The 22799-nt window shown below is 35.0% G+C and overlaps 1 protein-coding gene across 5 annotated transcripts in view; it reads left to right on the forward strand.

Moving 5' to 3' along the window:
* The window catches only part of LOC141459569 (uncharacterized), a 153282-nt gene that overhangs the window by 74821 nt on the left and 55662 nt on the right, over nucleotides 1-22799 (forward strand). The window contains exons 1-3 of one of the 5 annotated variants that reach the window (XM_074138794.1): nucleotides 8075-8124; nucleotides 11434-11634; nucleotides 13121-13469. The exons of 1 other annotated variant lie outside the window; for it this stretch is intronic. In XM_074138794.1, coding sequence (XP_073994895.1) covers nucleotides 13412-13469 — 58 coding nt within the window. In that variant the 5' untranslated portion in view covers nucleotides 8075-8124; nucleotides 11434-11634; nucleotides 13121-13411. Of the gene's footprint in view, nucleotides 1-5189; nucleotides 5234-8056; nucleotides 8125-11433; nucleotides 11635-13120; nucleotides 13470-22799 lie in introns of those variants that run through there. 3 more of the 5 variants (XM_074138797.1, XM_074138795.1, XM_074138800.1) reach the window with 3 other exon arrangements.

Below are 22799 nucleotides of genomic sequence, written 5' to 3' on the forward strand. Positions count from 1 at the left end.
CCTATTGAAATTATGATTCAGTCACCAAAAATAATGAACAGTAGTTATTAAAACAGCCCGGGTTGATCGTCAAAAACTGCACGAAATAGCGTAACGTTGAAAAACTCCTAACTTTGACAATTTTTTTCTCTTTTTCTGTAAAAGATGAAATTCCCAAATTTTCTTTATAATGTAGGGCGAATACTCTTTTATAACTGTAATTTTTTTGCAACAACATAAATTAAGTAGATATTGAGAAATACGTTGCTGAAAATGGGCAAATATGGCATTTTCAGAAAATGTTCTTGTTCTTGTTACCTTTTTTGTAAACATAAAGGAAGATTTGCCCTATATTATAAAGAAAATAATTGTCAAAGTTGGGTGTTTTTCCAAACGTTACGCTTTTTCGTGCAGTTTTTGACGATCAACCCTTATACAACTGTCCTACCGATAGTTTTAGTTTAATCAAATATTTTGCTTAACTTTTTAAACTTTAAGTTTTTGTTATGAAGATCAATCTCCTTTAAGCACCTTTTTATTTACAAAGGAGATGGTAATTTTAAGTACCCATGTCAAATTCTAAATACTGATTAGATATCCGAGTATTTTTGAGCAATTTTACCGGTAAAACGTCCACGAATAATCTGAGAACTTGGACAACTAACTGCACAGATTGAACAGTAATTCTGTCAGTCACTATATTTGGTCGTCCATCGTGTCTGTCGACACATAGCTCAGTGATTATTGCGGTAGGTTGGTTTTCTTTTCCAATCTCCCCATTATCACTTGTGTGTGTACGAGCAGTTAACAGACAGATATTTCTGTAAATGACTAATGATCTGTGGAAGGTAACGATAAGACAGAAAGTGATAGAGCTGGTTTATCCAAACAATGAGCACAATGAATAGTGTGTTTGTGCTAGAGATGGGGTTACTCCAACTTGTTCAACCTCCCCATGATTCTACCTGCAGCGAACTCAACTGGCCAAACTTTTTATCTGTACGGCAAAGTAAGGGAAACAGTTTAAGGTTAATGGATTTAAAAAAAAAAACAACTAGAAACGTTAGAAGCATATATATATCAAGGAGGCGTGAGGAGGCCTGACTAGGACAGAGTTGTGGACAGCTCCCCCTTTGTCTAAACGGGACTCCCTCGGTCTTCCTAAGGCGCAAAAAAGAGGAACCCTTCTCTGCAAAATAAAAAAAAAATAAAGATAAAAATGAACTCCTCACCAGCAAGCATCTCCAGTGAGCTGGGTTGCAAGAAGGGAGCAACGGTCACGAAATGGCATGGAAGTAATGTCCACTCCGGAGGTATTCTTTTTCACATACTACAATGTGGGTCCATTTTAAACCTCAAAAAACTTATGGGTTGAAAATCTCCACAAACTCGAAACTACCACTGTAGTGTCTACAAACTAGAAGATATGGAGAAAATACACGATTTGAGGAGCAGCTCAATGAGTCTCGTAACCACCATATCAGCCCTAAAATGAATTTTTCATGTATTTAAAAGTCATGCGATATCTTTAACCAATTAACGGAGTTCTGTGCCTACCATTTCAATTGTCAATCATCTCTTCACGGAAGAAAGATGCGTATTTACCGAATTCACAGCTGGCAATTCCCCATCTGAGTCTAAATTTGAGCAGCCCAAACACCTAAACCAGCACTAGACTAATACATCGTCTTTGTTCAGTTCGTGAACTTTAAAACCTTCTCGCTTAAAAATTGAAAACAACACTTCTTAGCGACATTACTGTGTTTCGGATAATTTGCATCTTAGGTTTATTTTATATTCTGTTTGTAGAAAATTCTGATCTATTTTAAAACTGAATTAAAGAATAAGCCTGGCTAGGATATGGACCAGGTAGTATATGCAGACTAATTTTATTAGGCAATGCGAAATATACATGTGTACACGGTGTGCAACTACATAAGACAAAACTAACTAGATCAGTCTGCTGACAACGTGCCAGTGAGGCTAACCTGCTGTGTTCTGAACCTTCTCTCGACCCCTTACCACAGTAGTTCCCCCCTACCACGATACGACCCCTTACCACTGTAGCCCCCTTACTACGGTACGACCCCTTACCACGGTACTACTCCCACCACGCTCCACTCTGCACCACCTTCTTCCCTTACACCTCAAAGCCAGGCAACTAATTGTCCGTCCAATAATCATATTTGGAAGATGTTGCCTTATTTAATTGACCCGCCATTACTTTTGTCATCATTCTTTTATCAAATATTTGATTTCACAATACTAACTTTATTGTCCACTAATTTAATCGCCTTAATTTTTACTCCATCTCTCTTTTAATAAATTTGCCCTTTCAATCTACTGCTCCACCACCATTTTAAGATAAAGGAGTTAAGGAATCATTTCCACCAACGAAACTCTTTCTCGAGCCTCTTTATCAACATACTTTGCAAGTAATAATTGAAGTTGGTTCTTACTAGAGACCACGAGGTTTTCTCGGCTATCCGTGAAGAGAACCTAACATCAATATGAGTAGGCCCCATTTAACGGAGTTCCGTGGCCACCATTTCAATGTCTCTTCACGAAAGAAAGATGCGTAATTACCGAATTCACAGCTGGCAATTTCCCATCTGAGCCTAAATTTAAGCAGCTCAAACCATTACTAGACTAATACATCGCTGTGTATCATCTGTGAAGACCGCAATGGCCCTTAAAGGATAACTTAACAGCCGAGATCCCAGTTACCCTTCACTTTGCCAGAATCAAACCCCGTAATTACTGCGGAAGTCCACAACCACAGGGAGAAAAAAATCCTTCGCCATCGACAGAACCGTAATGCTCATCTAATACACTTGGTGTCCAGGTGTCAGCAGTTTCATGCCTTCAAATGAAGAAATTTTTTAAGGTGATGATTGCTTTAGTGCAGCGTTTCCCAACCTGTGGTACGCGAGTTGCTGGTTGGTGGTACACAAAAAATAATCAATAATGGTGGACATTAAAAATTAAATCATAAAAGTATCATAGTAACGTTTTTTCCTATAATATAAACAAATGATTTAACATTATACAGTAAAGTTGTTAATATATACAATAATAAGGTTAGTCTGTCTCAAGATACACGAGAAAATATGATAGCACATTTTAGCATGATTAAAATTGTCTTTCTTGAAGTATTTTCCAAAACCTGAAAACACAAACGATAATTGGATTTCAAACCCCTTCTATAAAGAAAATTTAGGAAAAGCTACATCATTATCAATAAAAGATAAAGAAAATTTAATAGAATTATCATGTTGCAGAACTTAAATGATAACTATGTAAAAATCTGCTTAAAGAGACTGGATTGTAATGCGTAAGCTCTATCCAAGCAACATTAAATTTAATTGGTACTTACAGGTAGTTGAATGCTTAAAAGAAATTAATTTAGAAGATTTGGACACAAATATAATAATCCTAAAGAAGAACTTTGTAAATTAATTAATAATTTTGAAGAGAGAAATATGTACGCAATTTTTAATTATTTAAAAAAAGTGTTAAAACTAAGATCTTACACTTTACAAAGTTTATAAAGTGTACATGAACTTGGAACTCCTTTGTAACAGATACATTTGTTTCTCTACCCAAATAAAGATTATAATAGCAAAATAACTCACTTGGAATAAACAAATTTCGCGAAATACAATCATTTTTATGAAGTGGTACAATTTAGCATGATGTACGAGTACTACCAAGTGGTACGCGAGTCAAAAAAAAAGGTTGAGAAACGCTGCTTTAGTGTAAGAAGTTTAATACATTTGCTAAAAAAACGTGTTCATGTGGTGCCCAGGAATTTTGAAACCTACCTGGTGTAAGTCTACAAATGCTCCTCCGATATTTATTTCATTAGATATACTATAGTCCAAAAAGAACCACCATAATCCTTGTATTGGACGTTTCTATCAGTTCTCATTTCAGTGGAATATTTCCCCACGTTGTAGACTGTAATACTACAACGTAAACTATACGAGATTACGAGAAAAAACAAATTCATTAATGCAAAATTTATTATTCTGAGTTTAAATAATTGCAGACATCTTGCTTGGTAGGATAGTTTCCGAGCGGCCAGGTAATTGCTTGAATTGCTGAAGCCTGAAGAGAGTGAGGCTAGAGCTTGAATTAAAAGCCAGGAAAGGGCAACAAGCTGCTGAAACTTTCAGTCTGGTTTATGTTGTAGGTGGCTTCACAATATCCTGCTGGCCCTGGTTGGCGGACAGTTATTTCAGACTCTCCACTTAATAGAGTCTGTTGGCTGTTGAACAGAGGGGTCACTGAATTATGCACGAATAAATAGTAGATCCGAGCTATTAACTCTAAACAACTAGTATCTCAGGTCTAAATCACTACAAAAGCTCGCGCAAAAGAGATAGGTCTTATGCTAGTTTAAAATCTCGACGCAAAGGTTTTAGCACAATTTGCGAAGTTATTGCATGTTTGTATAATATCGGCTTCATAGATCGAAAACAATGGCCTTCAGCAATTTGTGAAGCCAATTTAAAGTTAAGTCTAACCAATAGATATCTATAGAAATCAGCAATTGTATACAATTAACTGTTCACAAATACAAATTGTGCCGCATCACAAATTTTTTTTTGTTATATATCTATATATATATATTTTTATATATATACTCGTATAAGTCAAAAATATGGTACGAGTTCTCGCTCCTAATTCATTATTACAGGGTGTACACGGAGGAGTAGTCGAAACTTCGGGAGGTGAATCAGCAGCTCAAATGCAACAAAAAATATTCTATTCACTTTGGCCCGATTCTCAATAGTGTCCAAGATATTTGCGTTTTTAACATTTCCGTCGATATTCCGCGTTTTGCACCATAAAAATGGCCATAACTTTTCTATCCTTTATCCTACAACAAATCTGCTTATTCCAAACGAAAGAGCATTAAATTTCCTATAAATCTGCTTAACCCAGAGCCTCAAAACGTTTCTTATAAACTATGAAAGTTTTACTTCAATGTCTAAAAAATTCGTTTTTGATGATTTCTGTTAAAATTTTCAACTGTATTTTTTCAATGATTAATGGATCAAGGAGTCACCCAATTACAGCAAACGTTGTGCATTTATTGAGCTTCAAGATCATGTGGATGTGTTAAGGAAATAAAATATTTAGTGTTTAGCAAGTCTTGATTGGTACCATTGGAAGAGTGGGGCAAAGGGAGAAGCTGCTACGCGCTTCCTATATCTATTCATTCTGTTCTTGTGATATACTCTGTGCAGTAAGTACATACCCTTAATGTGTTTATTTATGATTATTATAATATAACTCTTATTGTTTATTGTGTTGTTGTTTGTATATATAGTTTTCTTATTTCCCCCCTTAACCGTAACAGGATATTTTAGACATTGAAGTAAAACTTTCATAGTTTATAAGAAACGTTTTGAGGCTCTGGGTTAAGCAGATTTATAGGAAATTTAATGCTCTTTCGTTTAGAATAAGCAGATTTGTTGTAGGATAAAGGATAGAAAAGTTACGGCCGTTTTTATGGTGGAAAACGCGAATATCGACGGAAAAGTTAAAGGTGCAAATATCTTGGACACTATTGAGAATCGGGTTGCAATTGAGCTGCTGATTCGGCTCCCAAAGTTTTGAACACTCCTCCGCGAATAGGTCACGAACGTTTTTGACTTTGTGATGTTATAAAGATTCTTTTACAAGTGGCAACAACATTCTGAGAATCCAATCCAAAAATCATTCGTTATATTATCAACGCTTCTTATCTATTTAATTTAAGTTCGAACAAGACACGCCAAATTGTTTCACAAATTGACTACTTTCTGGTATTTTATAAGTCACTCTAAATTATAAAGTAATCGCCTATTTTTTAAGGCGGGCTTTACGTTCAACTGCTGTCATGAACGGAGGCGACTAGCAAACATACTTTACTGTAAATTTCATTTATTAACCATTAAATAAAATCCAAGGCCCAAGACCGGGAATCGAACCCAGTACCATAATTATATATATTAGCTTCGCAGGTCTCGCCTCTAACCGCTCGGCTACCGTGGCGCCTGTCACTCGAAATTATGTATAAACCCTAAACAATAACCCGCTTTACGTTTAATTGAAACGAATATTTAGTAATTTAGTAGCATTTCGATTGATTGAATTTTATTACGGAACTAGACTTTAGTTATAATGGGAAGGGTTTCACATTCTGCCGGTAATATATACACATTATTAGCTCATTTACAGCAAGAGAATTTAGAAAGAAAATTTTTTTTTTATCTTTTCCCTATAAGAAAGGCTAGAAATAATGCTAATAGAACAGTAAATAGATGGTTATTAGATAATTATATGTAGTGGGGAATAAATGCGCAGATAATGTGGTCGCATTCACAGTCCAGAGGAAGGTTATAGTTTGGCGGTCGGGCAGGTTATTGTAGAGCAATCCTTATCGGTGGCACCAGGTTTAGTATAATCGCAGCTTTCTCCCCTGATTAACACGCTGCCATTGTATGTGTGCATAGAACACATACTCCAGATTTCCATACTGGCTCGACAAAGCGTGGCTCCAGATAATCGCCTCGTGATAATGCCTCTAACTCACTCCCTTCTTACCAGTACTCTTAGATCTCTAAGTCCTTTAAACCAAGTATTGAGAGAGGGGAAAAAACACACACAAAATCCTATACCCCTACGACTATTTATCACTGCAATTATTACAATCAAAAAGATAAGTTTTTAAAAATTAAAGATAATTAAACATTAATAATAGTTGTTATTGTTGAGTAATCGCTTCAGGTAATAATGTAAGATTCAAATAGACTATTTTTTAGATTTTTAACAACTTTAAGAAAAATCAGGTTCTTTTGGAGGGTTACTTACCACCAACAGTACATAATAATGCACACCATTCATGTCTGTTTTTACTGTACCAATTTATAGCAACCATCTAGTTTTGAAAGGCGACTGAAGGCTAGCAAAGTTAAAGAAAGTTTGTCAATTAAATAATAAATGATTGAACTAAGAGAAATTAATCTGTGAATATAACACACAAGGTATCTCTTTCTAAAGTTAACAGGTTTATGGTGTATAATTGTTTGTTTGGATTTACTTTAAATTGTAATTCCTAGTTCTAGTAGCGTGGAAGACAGTTGGGTTACTGTTTTGTTTTGTTTGAAGACAATAATTGTCTAAAAATATAAGTCTAAACATAGAAGTTTCGGAGTTCGTTCCAATTAAAAGCTTACTAATTAGTAAGCATGTAACGAGACTCAATTCAATACTTGACAATTGAAAAGCGTTGATTCCTAGCTTATCTCACAATCAATGGTCGCCTTTTCTGTTCAGTGTTCTGAACCTGAGCTTCTTGCCTGCTACACCATGGTACATCCCTGTTTAACCAGTTAAAGTGATACAAAACGTAATTCCCGTCTAAAACTTCCAGAAACCAATACGTACGTACAAAATAACAATGTAAATTTCGAAAATCTCACCTAGTTAGAAGAACAAAAAGAGTAAGTTCTAACTCTTACTACCGCAAAGCAGATCATTGCGGAATTATGCAATTAAACTCAATCTAACCTTAAGGTTCAAGAGAAAAACACTACGTAAAAGTGGAAAACCTATCTAGACAGACATCGCAGAGAAATTTACTAGATAAAGTGAAGTACCAATCAATTTAATCAAAGGAAAATGTCAAAGCAAAAATTGAAAGAAATAGGAACTTGAATGAATCCTCGAAGTTAGTTTTCTACTGCTTTACTGAACTTGCACTTAAATAAGTCCTGTAATAATAAAAATAATATTAATTTCGTTAATGCATGTCGGTGAATGCATTTTTTTAAAAAGGTATCTTGAATTTTTTTGGCACCATTATTTTTATAACAATTTATTGGCGTTCTTTTAAAAAAAACCTGCATGAAAATAGTTTGATACTTACTAATACAGTCAACGTATGTTATATAACTATAATTAAAACTGTCCGGTAGGACAGTTGTATAAGGGTTGATATCAAATGAATTATAAACAATATTAATGCAGTAATATTACTTAAATGATATCATTTGTAATAATAAGTAATCGCCTATTTTTTCAGGCGGGGCTTAACGTCCAACTACCAAATTAGGCGTCATGGACGGAGGCGACTAGCAAACATACTTTACTGTAAATTTCTTTATATTAACCATTAAATAAAAATCCAAGGCCTAAAGACCGGGAATCGAACCCAGTACCACAATGCATATTAGCTTTGCAGGTCTCGCCTCTAACCGTTCAGCTACCGTGGCGCCTTCATTTGTAATAAAATTTGAATAAAACATATAACTGGCTGAAATTAGTGTGAATTACTTTCATTAAACATTCCATATTTTCTCACTTAATATTAGAAAACTTTAGAGGCATGCTTATGTTTCTGTTAATATTATTTAAGTGGTAGATCAGTGCATTCTAATTTTGGGGCAATTTAAAGGTGGTTTCCCCCTTAATATTGTGAAATTACTTATAACGATATCAATCTCTTACAATATTTATTAACTAATTTATTATACAATATATATATTGCCTTTGGGGCACTTATGTGTTGCTTATAGTACTCCATTATAATTAAGTGGATGGTAGATCTAATTCTACTTGTTTGGGGCTCTTTAGATGGCTTGAATTGTACCTTAATACCTAATTATTGTCTTCGTTGGTGTCAGGACATCAATTAAGTTGGTTGCACTTCAGAGGGCAGCCTATGGTTGCAGTTTCCTTAAATTTCCTCGTAGTAGATGAATGGCATACAGATCCGCACATAGAACTCTGTTAGGGTACAATACAGGTTTTGATGCTTAATGTAGCAGATCTCATCATATTGGGTAAATCGGTGCTCTCTACAGATTGACTTGAGACACTTCAGATGGACCCTAACTATGGCAATTGAAATTCTCATTCCTACAACAGTCTCCCCGTAGTACGGCAGTCAGAATCTACAATTCCCTTTAATCTAGTCTGGAATTGGTTTTGAAACAGGCCCATAATACAGAACATTAAAGCTCTCCGTCAATATGTATGTGTGTGAATATGTATGCATTTATTTATGTATATTTATGAGTGTGTGTTTGTGGAATATTGATAGAGTAAAAAGGTCGGGGTAGGTTATATATGTTATACAAACAGGTTAGGCACATGTAACCTGTTCAGGAGGATCAAATACCGTGATTGATAATGGAGCAATTAGGGCCTGGATGCCAGTTCGCGCCGATAAATCAACTGCTCTGGCACATATTGTCTATGTGGGTCCATTCCACTGCTCACTAGATTACAGCTTACACTAGATTATAGTTGCAGCTCAAGTAATTATAATAATAATTATGGTATTAATTGTATAATTTATGAAAATTTAAACTAATGTCCGAGTAATTAAATGAAATACTTTGCACTACATTTATATTGTAGCAAGCTCGTTTCAAAACAAAAAATGTTAATGAGACATTTAAAAAAAGAAAAAAAATGGTTTTGAAATAGCCGAGTGGTGTGTCTAAGACCTACCTACTGTTCCTCTTGTTTTAGAATGCTATAATATCTGAAAAAAATAGCCGGTTCAGGTAGAGATCAGTGAGTTGTCAGTCAAAACACAAATTGCGGGAGATTAGCAAGTGAATGTTAGCACGAGTAGATTTTTACAAGTTACATTTAGATACAATCTTTATTTATAAATTTAGAAAAAAATCATTTTTACTATAAATAGTAGCAGAATTGGGTAGCGTATTATAGGGTGTGTAAGGAACCGTTTGAAGAAGATGCTGTGCAGATTCTGCGACCCAATGTCCCAACCCCGCCATCGCAATAAGGGGGCCGCGGCTGTCCAGTCTATGGCATAAATTATAAGTTGGCCAACACAGGAGTTTACCAACTAGCTGTTTTTATGCAACCTGCTCCTGTGGCCATATTGCTGGTTCTCTTCGCTAAGTACAGCTTTCACAAAATAGTTTTTGGCCATTTTTTTAATTTCGCTTATTTCCTCTTGGAAGTGTAATGCGGTCAAATCAAAAATTGTTTCGAATTGGGTTTCTACAGAATGTACAATGTTTTGTGATAGCCTAAGAGTGTATTTGTAATAATGCAGCTGTTTTTAACCAGCTTATCTTGAGGACTAACTCAGATAACGTCACTAAATTGATACCAACTCATTTTAAACCATCCACATAAATTTGTTGGTTAAAGAATCTAAAAAGGCCTTAAGAATGTGTTTCCGCTTATATCGCGTAATTTCAGTTTATCTGCAGAAAATAAATTATTAATTTACAAAGTAATTGTCAGAAGATTTTGAAGTTATATCAACGAAAGTCGGTTCTTATCATAAAATACAAATTTTAAAACTACAATTATTCTAACATAATTTTTGTAAGGTTAGTGCTCTTTGGTACAAGTAGGGTTGCCAACTACCCTTTTTTTGGAAAGGACAGTCCTTTTTTAACACCTGGTTGTCCTTGTCCTTTCTTAAATTAGGAAAGGACGCCTTTTGTCCTTTTTTCAGATATTATTCACACAAATCTAATTTATGTTATTGTATTTTTTATTTAAGTTCTGACTTCCGAGACTTCTTCATTTGACGTGTTGTTTTTCTGTTCTAACTGAACTGAATAGGTCAACAGGTTATTTGATGTAACGATGTACAAAATGAAAAAATGGTACTGGATTTGATGATTCTGATCAATTATATTCTTATGGTAGGTGAATTCCTTTCATAATGGCGACGCTGTTTTGACCCCTATTTTTTTGTGCAATTAATAAGAAATTTCTGCATCAATGTTTAAAATAACCACTATGCATTGTATACCTTTCGAAAGGTGATTGTATGTAGATGTTTTTCATGAGTAGTGCACGTTTTAAACTTATATAATATTTTTGAGAAAAATGAAGTCGAAAGTTTTTGGAAAAAAATTAGAAACTTGCTAATTCTTAGGTTTGGGCCACAAAATGAAACACTTGACATTATTATTTTGAAATATCAATTAGCTTATTTAAAAGGAAATTTAACCTTCTTTCTAATGAGCTTATTGAAATTGCTTTAGCTTTAATAGTTTGAGAAATATAGACAACTGTTTGCTAAAAAGTAGTAGTACCTTGAAAAAAAAACATAGAATTAAAAATATCTATAAAACGGAGCCGAATCGTGCCATAGTTTATATAGAATTTTTTGTTGAAAATGATGCCCAGAATCGCCTCCCGAAGTAACCGGTATTCTTATGCTGAACACCCTGTATATTCCCGGGCCCCAAAATCCTGTAGACGGCCCTGAATGACCCTAACTTTTTTAGGGTGTCCTGTTTTGGAACTTAAAAGAGTTGGCAACCCTAGGTACAAGAGACAAATAAATAGATTTATTATATAATACCTTTGATCTACCAAAGATCAAAGAGTTTATTTGTGTAAGAGTAGTTATTCGAAAAATGAATCGACAATAACGTTCTATTTACTCAATAAATGCAGGTGATGACAATGTACAAACGGTTATAGGCAAGTACCGCGAAGCTATTATGGTACTGAATTCAACTCTCGATCTAAGACTTTGGATTTTATTTAAAGTTTTACATGAGAAAAGTAATAGAAGGCTGTGGAAGACAGTATTTAAGATTGGCAGATGAACTAAAATGAAAGAGTGTGGCACCAACTGGAGAAGAACAGTTCAAGGTAAACAATTATGGGAAAAACTGTGAGATGCCTTTGCCCAAAATTGGGACTAGTTTCCAAAAATAATGTAAAAATGAAAATTAAATAAAACAAATAAATGAAATGAAACAAAAATTTGGTTCAATCATGTTTGTTTGAATTAAAAAATATTTATTAAATATACGAGGGTCGTTTGAAAAGTCCGTGCAAAAATAAAAACTACTTAATTTTTTGGGGTAAACCTTTTTTATTTTTCAACATAGTCTTCTTTTAGGCTTATACACTTCGTCCAACGCTGCTCTAGTTTGTTGTTCCCTTCTGAATAATAGGATTTGTCCAAGTCTGAAAAATAGCCATTCGTTTCTGCAATCACCTCCTCGTTTGAATAAAATCTTTTTCCCGCCAGCCATTTCTTCATATTCGGGAACAAATAGTAGTCCGAGGGAGCCAAGTCTGGAGAATAGGGGGGATGTGAAACGAGTTGGAACCCTATTTCCATTAATTTTGCGACCACAACTGTTGAGGTGGTGCGTTGTCGTGATGGAAAAAGACTTTTTTGTGGGCCAATCGTGGGCGTTTTTCTTGCAGCTCGGTTTTCAAACGGTTCAATAACGATGAATAATATGCACCTGTAATAGTTTTACCCTTTTCCAGATAGTCGATGAGGATTATTCCTTGCGAATCCCAAAAGACAGTCGCCATAATCTTTCCGGCCGAAGGAACGGTCTTCGCCTTTTTTGGCGCAGATTCCCCCTTGGTAACCCATTGTTTAGATTGTTCTTTGGTCTCAGGAGTGTAGTGATGTATCCATGTTTCATCCGACGAAACGACGCTTAAAGTCCTGCGGATTCTTCTGAAACAGCTGCAAACCGTCCTTACACGATTTCGTTTTTGGTCAAGCGTGAGCAATCGCGGCACCCATCTTGCGGATAGCTTTGTCATGTCCAAATGTTGATGCAAAGTATTATGTACCCGTTCATTCGAGATGCCCACAGCACTAGCAATCTCACGCACCTTCACTCTTCTGTCATCCATCACCATATCATGGATTTTATCAATGATTTCTGGAGTAGTAACCTCAACAGGGCGTCCAGAACGTTCAGCGTCACTTGTGCCCATATGGCCACTCCGAAAATTTTGAAACCACTTATAAACTGTTCTAATCGAAGGTGCAGAGTCACCATAATGTTTATCAAGCTTCTCTTTAGTCTCCTGAGGCGTTTTGCTTTTCATAAAGTAGTGTTTAATCAACACACGAAATTCTTTTTCGTCCATTTTTTGTAAATCACTCGACTTCCTCGATTCAAACGAATGCCAAACACAAAGAAATAGACCGATCTGGCTGAAACTTGGTGTGTGTTCTTCCAAGAGATGCTACTAACTAAACATAACCTCGATACGCGCCAGTGGTGCTATCTCTCTGACTTTGCACGGACTTTTCAAACGACCCTCGTACGGTATGGAAATAAAGGATTATTTATTTATTATTATTTTTATTTCTTTTGAGAAAAATATATAGGAAAGTATGTTTCGCTATTCGCCTCCGTCCAGAGTTATGTTACGTAATTAAGAACAACAGAGCCTTTTAAAAAAAATTATTCAACAAAGCAAAACGTACATTGCGATAGCTCAGGAATATAAGGAGAGTTGTTACAGAAAAATGAGAGATTTTATTATAATATTCTGTAGAATCAGCTTTTTCAATACTACAGTAGCATGAGAACAATGCTGTAACTCCTCCATCGGCAAGATTGAGGCTGTCCTCAGCCTTCAAACAGATAGCATATTGGTAGCGTTAATGTTCTTCAGCGGCAGTTCAAGTCTTGAATTGGACAATTTGCTTTGTTTGTCATCAGGTAACTAAAAATTAATGATTTTCCTAGTTAAAAACCTTTTATTCTTATTATATTATCTATTTCCCGATGGAAACAGAATTATAGTAAAGTGTGCGCATGTTTAAAGAACTCTATTTGCAGAGAGAATAGGTTATATTTTAGAAGGTTGCCAGATGTGTTTGCATTTTTAGAAGCTTAGTTTGGGTACGTATGTGTTTTTCTTTTTTGTAATCGATAATGCGGAATGTAGAGGGAGTAATTCACCCAAACGCGATTAAGGGTATCCCCAGTTTAGATGAGTTGTGACAAGTAGCTGCTGGGAGGCCCTGTGCTGTCTAAAATTTAAGAAGATGTATCGCTCAGTTTGGTATGTTCCGTCCCACTGTCAGCTCACCACCGTCCTAGCTAACATTTTATTTCAGACATTAACAGATTTTTTTCCATTCACTAACCAGTTACTGTGCCCACCTTTCATTTAATTAATTTTTTGCCATGCATTGGTACAATCTTCGAAACCTACTTGCATTCTTTAGCAACGTTAAGGCGAAACCCTATAGCCCCTTTCTTGTTCCAAACATTTAAGAAAATAGTCTTCAAATTTGTGAGGGCACTACCTTCGTGCAACATCTGCCATTTGCCAGCTGTCTAAATCTTGGAAATTCCAATATTAAATTAAAATATTGTCTTAAAGTAAATGATAACTTCGAACGAGTACACATTACAATATGAATTCCTCTAGCTTTGCTACAAACTTGCCTCGCTACACTTATTATTATTATTGTTACTGTTCATTACTTTTTGGTGACTGAATCATAGTTTCAATAGGATGAAAAATTAATGCCAGTTTCAGTCATGACAAACTTTATTATGCCGAGCTTTCGACCTAGGGACTAGGGTCATCTTCAGCGCCAATTTTGCAAAGTTTACTATGTTTTATACATCATTGGTTGGTGTGTCTTCTGTCTTGTCTGTTCATGGACTGAATGGACTGATTGACATTAAGTCCATGAACAGACAAGACACAAGACACACCAACCAATGATGTATAAAACATTGTAAACTTTGTAATTTGGCGCTGAAGATGACCCTAGTTTCTAGGTCGAAAGCTCGGCATAATAAAGTTTGTCATGACTGAAAATGGCATTAATTTTTCATCCTATTATTATTATTATTATAACTGTTAGATACAAGTAATTATTTACAAATGTTTACTCTAGAGCACTCTTTTATTTATTATTGGTTTGATGAACCTTTAATTTCATATGATTTTAGTTATTTACATTTATTATTAATGCAGTTAATGTATAAGGGTTGACCATCAAAAACTGCACGAAAAAGTGTAACGTTGAAAAACACCCAACTTTGACAATTTTTTTCTATTTTTCTATAAAAGATAAAATTCCCAAATTTTCTTTAAATCTTACTCCAAATTCTCCTTTATAACTATAATTTTTTTGCAACCACCCAGATCTAATAGGTTTCGAGAAAAAAGTTGCCGAAAATGAGCAAAAACGGCTTTTTCAAAAAATGTTCTTGTTCTTGTTCTTCTTCTTCTTCTTGTTGTTGTTCTTGTTGTTACCTTTTTTGTAAACAACGTAGCGCCTAAACGCGTAAACCGATTTTCATGAATGAGGTGTCATTCGATTCGGAACTTTATGTAGATGTGCCTTTTGGGGGTCTCGGCCCTGTACATCGAATGGGAGAGGAGTTAGCCCCCTTTATGTAAGGCCCCCTCCAAAATTATTATTACTAATTACTCTGTAAATCTTGGCCCTATTTTGATAAAATTTGGTAGGATGATAGGGTTAGGGCTCCCCTACCTAACAATAAAGCGACGATCTGCTCTTACACTTGTTAAGGGGAAGTATAGCAATCGTTTCAAATTATCGACACGTGAACCGATTTTCATGAATGGAGTGTCAATCGAATCGAAATTTTGTACAGATTTGTACTTTAAAAGTCTCGACGCTATGCCTCATAAGGAGGGGAGTTTGCCCCACCCAAATAAGGCCCTTTCTAAAACTATTATTACCAATATTTCTACAAAGCTTAACCCGATTTTGATAAAATTTAGCACGAAGAAGTGATTAAAGCTCCTCTACGTGGCTGTGAAGTGCCATCATGCTCTTACACCTACTAAGAGGAAGTACTGCAATCGTTAAAATTATCAATGAGTGAACCGATTTACATCAATGAATTGTCGTTCGATTCAAAATCTTTGCCTTTTAGAAAGAAGTACTGTAATCGCAGTTTATTTTTCTTGCTCCTCTTAAAAGGAAGTACTGAAATCGCAGTTTAATTTTGCTATTTACGTACAAATACCTTCCTATTTTATATAAAAAGGCTTTCTCAAAAAAATTGTTATTGAGGATGGTTTGGGGACCGCAACTATAACCATTCTTTAAAAAGATCTCTCCAGTGGTAGTTACGGTTCCGATTTAACACCTTATCAGGTTATAATGATAGAATAGCTTATTCCAAATTTTAAAAAAATCCAATCTGTAAAGCAGATATGTAACTTTGCTAATAGACAAAAAGGAAAATCTGTCCAAAAGGTACAAAAATCTCCTTAACAAAAACTTACAGTTTAAAAAGTTAAGTATAAGGGTTGATTAAACGCCAAAAGGTACACAAATCAGCAAGTACCCAACATTTCATTAATACTTCATTGATATTATTTAAGTAATTTTACCGCATTAATTTTCATTAATATTTTTTAAGAATTTATTAGATGTCACATACCCTTATGCTGGCCAGTTCATTCATAATAGTTATAATTGTGATAAAATGTATATTATATCTTCGTATAAATAGGTACTTTATTTTAACTCTATTCCAAATTATTCTTCTGATTCTAAAGTTGTCACATATACATGCATGTTAAATTAGAAAAAGACAAATTTAGAGTCGGCTACTGTTTAAATTTGAATCACGGAGGATTTAAAGCAATATTTCAGTCTTGAATTCGTCTTACCGAAATATTCGTGAGGACAAATAACACACAGTTAATAACAAGTAGATTATTCAACATTATTTATTCATTTCTCAATTGTAATTTAATTTAGTTCCCCTAATTTTACTTATGGTAAAATACTGGAATAATTAGCTGTCCTAAAAATATGCATATCTTATTTATTTTATATTACATATACACAACATTGTGGGAAGAACACCTAGATTGAGAATGTAATTGAAGAAAACTATATTATTTGCGATAAAGCCAGATAATTATTACCTATTATTATAAACGTTTGACTACTTCATACAATAACAATTACTTTAATCGCAGAATGAACTTAAACCGACGATTTTTATTTAAAAATAAAAATAAATAAAATCATTGATGTATGTTGGTGTAAGCAATTTTTAAAAAAGTTTATGAATTTTGTAGCCTCATATTTTTTAATTTTTTATAACGTTTTCTTTTTCACCTGTAATCAATAGTTTGATTATTATAGATAAATAGATATTACAGTCAATCTAAGTTAAATGGTGTGCTACTTGAACAAATATTTTGTAGATGAAAATGGCCAGCATAAGGGTATGTGACATCTAATAAATTCTTAAAAAATATTAATGAAAATTAATGCGGTAAAATTACTTAAATAATATCAATGAAGTATTAATGAAATGTTGGGTACTTGCTGATTTGTGTACCTTTTGGCGTTTAATCAACCCTTATACTTAACTTTTTAAACTGTAAGTTTTTGTTAAGGAGATTATTAATGCAGTTAATATTGTTTTGTTGGAAGATTTATTATTATTATTATTATTATTAATATTATTGTCACGTCCTTGGGTGGCACCAAAATAAAGTAACCGAATTTGAACTTGCAATTACCAATTCCAATATACCAATTAGACCAATTTATAAAAACCATTTTTTTATGCTCAAAATGGATATTTATATTTGAATACACAATCGAAAATCTGTTTGATTACGATAACTTTATTCACTTGGAGAAATTAAAAAACGCTTACGATATAGGTCCATGCACTTTAATTTTGACGATAATTTTTCTCGCAAAACACAATACACTGGCCATAAGTATTTAGCAAAAGGGTAAACAGCAAGAATTAGATGATACTTAGAAAGATGGATTGGTCTAGTCGCAGATCTTGATATAGGTAGTTTTGTAGTAAATGTTACGAGGTTTAATGTTTCGATTTATTTCCTCAGTGGAGATAGAGGGACTAAGGTCTGTATGAGCAGGCCGCGTTATTTCTTGATGGAAAGCAATTTCTGTAAGGTTCTTACGGTGAATGGGCCGGACCAGACTTCCGGCCGTACAGCGTATTACATCTAAGTATCTTAGAGGACCTCTCCAGTCCATTCCGTTGGCCAATATATCCATTCCATATCTATTTAGGATCTCACTAATTGATTCTACAATATTACTATTTAATTCTTAAACTTCTAACACGAACATATTCAATTACAAGGAATTTTTTACTTTAAATAAAATAAACTTGTGTGAACACACACTATTTTGCTTACTAAAATTAAATTTTTCAAAAATTAAATTTTTACTTAAGCCCTTTCAAAAGAAAAGGTATTTACGGATTTACAAATGTTTTAATTTCTGTTTTTACCAGAAATACATTATTTTGGTGTTCTTTGTGTACTAAAGAAAACAAAAACTTAATTTTTACAAATTAATCTCATTTCAAGTGTGAATTTTTCTCACAGCAGACAGTGTTGTCTCGTCCCATCCTATCAATCGCCCGGACAGTCAAACTGAAAGAATCTTCTAGCTATAGGAAAAATCTATTGTTAGCCTGGGACTCATATTCAGTACTTCCGCCAACTGAGTTCAGTTTAGCCAAGGCCTTTCCTAAATTTTGTGATACAATGGGTCACGGCTGAAAGTTATTAGCTGAAACAAGACTGATTTAGTTTGAATGGAAACTACGTTAGGTGACATGTTGTTTATTACTGGCGATTTCTATTCACAGACCTTGTGTACATAACTGATATTGAATTCAACAAATCAAACCCATATTCAATGCGTGTTCGCTTATTGGCTCAAATAATAAAGCTTGCATATTTGATGCATAGGAGTAATATGCTTGTACATAATAAAGCTATAAGCTATTGTGTTATTTTGAACTCTGGTTAGATTGAGTAGAAATCTCTAAGCAATCCTTACCAACTTCTCACTCAATTTTGGCAAACAATCGCAAGAGTTTTGACTGGTTTGAAGACACACATAACTTTCTTTTACACCGATTCCCAAAAACTGCTCACCTATTTCATTTTATTCAAATATTGAATCAAAAATCAAAATCTATGTAGGACTTGCTCCTATTTTACAGTCTGTGAAACCTAATAACGGTAAAGTAAATCTATGCTCCCTTCACATACAACTATCAAACATGAAATACGAGGTCTGTAAATTAAGTAATGAGACTGATTTTTTTAAAAAAATTTCATTCCAAAAGAATAACAATTCTATATTGACAACTTCAAAATAACTTCCTTCTGAAGCCACATAGAGCTGGAGACGTTTCTTCCACTCCTCATAGCAGTGCTCGAACTCCGAAGTTTTTCAAAAACCATAAAGAGTTTCAACCTCAAGGTCAAACGGTCAATCAACACTTTTACCGAGGAGGTTCTTGAAAAAAACTTCGAAAAAGGAGACCAAACATCAAGAACAAGTGGGTGTTGCATCACGATAATGCTCCAATGTCATACAGCAATTTCAATAAACCAGAGTTTTTGGCCAGTAATAACATTCCTGTGGCTCCTCGCCTGACTTGAGTCCTTTTGTGACTTTTTTCTCTTCCCGAAGTTGAAAAATCACCTCAAGGGAACTCATTTTGGGACAGTCGAAAACATTCAAACGACTGTAACTGACCAGCTGAAGGCTATTCCTGTATCGGAGTTCGAGCACTGCTATGAGGAGTGGAAGAAACGTCTCCAGTGCTGTGTGGCTTTAGAACGAAGTTATTTTGAAGGTGACAATATAAAATTGTAATTCTTTTTGAATAAAAAAATTTAAAAAAATCAGTCTCATTACTTAATTTACAGACCTCGTATAAATACAAGTTAACATAAATTTGGAAAACGCTAAAGAAACACTTCGAACTTTTGGAATTACGGTTAGACAAAGTTCATGTTCGGATGACCTGAAAATTTGTAAAAAAAACAACTCAATTTTTCAATATGGATGAAGTAGAAATGTGTAAAATATTTTTAAATTACTTACATACTGGCAAAAAAATATAGAAATACTTTAATAATTGATATATGTACTTATTTAGCTGATATATCATTTATAAATTGAGGCAAGAGTATGTAAAAAAACATGGGGCATGTATGTTTGTGTCAAGTCATATTTAGGGCGTTCAGGGACAACAGACTTGGCGGAGAGCTTTATAAATTGTGCTGCCTCACTAAGTCCCCAGCCTATCTCTAGCACTATTAGGCAGAGTGCAGCCTCACATACACACAAGTCTATACTACATTACACAAGTGGAGTCACTTGTTAACACATTCATTATCTCAACAGACACACCTATACACAAACAAACCTAAGCTCTGTGTTTTTATTGTCCCTTACTCTCCACATTCACTCTACTACCTCGTACTGTAATTTCATAAATTTAAACATATTATCCTCTCTACAAATACTCTGTTCAAAAAAAATGAATTAAAAATAAAAGTTTCAAATTTAAGTGGTTGACTAAAATGTGTGTTAAGTACGAGTATACAGCAGGTTTAAGCAAAATCGTTCGATTCACTGGTGTAATCTGAATACCTCAAGAATTTGACCTAAAACAAGGCATGCAATTTACAAGAATGTAAAGCAAAGCGTTGACTACACTGTTCTGGTGGAGCTCAGAAAGAAGGAAGAAGTCAACAGTAGGGGAATAGCTTTTCCCGGACGTTGGCGAAAAATTTTTCTGGATAACCAGAAGAAACGAAAAAGGTACCTTCGAATAAGAAAATGGTATTCTGAAAGGAAACTGCAGACTCTGTATTATACAGGGTGATCCATTTAAAACGCACCAATTGCTAATAACTTTTTAGGAAAGCGGAATTTCGAAAAAAAAAACCCACGAAGTAAACTATATGTTTTTTTTGGGGTCTAGTTTTTTTCAAATTTTCCAACTCCGATGCTTTATCTTTACTTTTGGCGGAGTTACGGCAAAAAACCTGATTGGGGTTTCATAAGGACCACTGGTTTTGACAATGATTTTGAAAACTACATAGAAAACTATGAAAAATGACGTTAACCCCGTTTCGATATCCCTAATATTTGTCGAGATATTTAAGATCAAAGTTACAATTTTATCTATTCGTGAACGGTTTTCAATATTAATTTTACACCAGAAATACGCGTTTTGGGAGGTCCTCTGACTGCAAAAATTGTTATTTGTGACGCAAAGAAATGTAGTGTAATGTAATGGTTGTGGGTGAATCAGGATAAATTGGTTTTATCATCAAATAAAAGCAATCATCACACCATTTTAATGCATCCTGTATGCAAAACTATACATAAAAAAACATATAGTTTACTTCGTGGGTTTTTTCAAAATTCCGCTTTCCTAAAAAGCTTATTAGCGATTGGTGCGTTTTAAATGGATCACCCTGTATATAAAAAAAGCTGGGCCTACAACTTTAAATAGAGAACCTGTAGATTCTGTAGAGAATTGAGGAGGGGCCATCATTTGAGAAAGCATTGCAGGCCTTGGTAACTAGGTAGGTGTTAGAAGAGTAAGATGGCCTCTTGGAAATCGTATAGATATCCAAGACTCGTCACCAGTAATGACACGAGTGAAAAATCACCTCAAGGGAACTCATTTTGGGGACAGTCGAAAACATTCAAACGGCTGTAACCGACCAGGCTATTCCAGTATCAGAGTTCGAGCACTGCAATGCGGAGTGGAAGAAACGTCTCCAGCGCGGTTTGGCTTCAGAAGGAAGTTATTTTGAAGATGACAATATAGAATTGTAATTCTTTTTGAGTAAAAAAAAATCAGTCTCATTACTTAATTTACAGACCTCGTACTTCACTACCAATCTCTCATATTAAACATTTAATAAAATCCAACGCCTAGACCGGGAATCAAACCTACTAAACCAACAATACATCTTAGCTTTGCGGGTCTAGCCTATAACCGCTCTGCTTCAATGGCGTCAACTTCTGGATATACGAGGGTCGTTTGAAAAGTCCGTGCAAAGTCAGAGAGATAGCACCACTGGCGCGTATCGAGGTTATGTTTAGTTAGTAGCATCTCTTGGAAGAACACACACCAAGTTTCAGCCAGATCGGTCTATTTCTTTGTGTTTGGCATTCGTTTGAATCGAGGAAGTCGAGTGATTTTCAAAAAATGGACGAAAAAGAATTTCGTGTGTTGATTAAACACTACTTTATGAAAGGCAAAACGCCTCATGAGACTAAAGAGAAGCTTGATAAACATTATGGTGACTCTGCACCTTCGATTAGAACAGTTTATAAGTGGTTTCAAAATTTTCGGAGTGTCCATATGGGCACAAGTGACGCTGAACGTTCTGGACGCCCTGTTGAGGTTACTACTCCAGAAATCATTGATAAAATCCATGATATGGTGATGGATGGCAGAAGAGTGAAGGTGCGTGAGATTGCTAGTGCTGTGGGCATCTCGAATGAACGGGTACATAATATTTTGCATCAACATTTGGACATGACAAAGCTATCCGCAAGATGGGTGCCGCGATTGCTCACGCTAGACCAAAAACGAAATCGTGTGAAGTGTTGCAAGGACGGTTTGCAGCTGTTCCAGAAGAATCCGCAGGACTTTAAGCGTCGTTTCGTCACTGTGGATGAAACATGGATACATCACTACACTGCTGAGACCAAAGAACAATCTAAACAATGGGTTACCAAGGGGGAATCTGCGCCAAAAAAGGCGAAGACCGTTCCTTCGGCCGGAAAGATTATGGCGACTGTCTTTTGGGATTCGCAAGGAATAATCCTCATCGACTATCTGGAAAAGGGTAAAACTATTACAGGTGCATATTATTCATCGTTATTGAACCGTTTGAAAACCGAGCTGCAAGAAAAACGCCCACGATTGGCCCACAAAAAAGTCTTTTTCCATCACGACAACGCACCACCTCAACAGTTGTGGTCGCAAAATTAATGGAAATAGGGTTCCAACTCGTTTCACATCCCCCCTATTCTCCAGACTTGGCTCCCTCGGACTACTATTTGTTCCCCAATATGAAGAAATGGCTGGCGGGAAAAAGATTTTATTCAAACGAGGAGGTGAATTACAGAAACGAATGGCTATTTTTCAGACTTGGACAAATCCTATTATTCGGAAGGGATCAACAAACTAGAGCAGCGTTGGACGAAGTGTATA

Source organism: Rhodnius prolixus, unplaced genomic scaffold (genome assembly GCF_049639745.1).
Source record: "Rhodnius prolixus isolate KJV_2025 unplaced genomic scaffold, Rpr scaffold_11, whole genome shotgun sequence".
Taxonomy (NCBI): Eukaryota; Metazoa; Arthropoda; class Insecta; order Hemiptera; family Reduviidae; genus Rhodnius; species Rhodnius prolixus.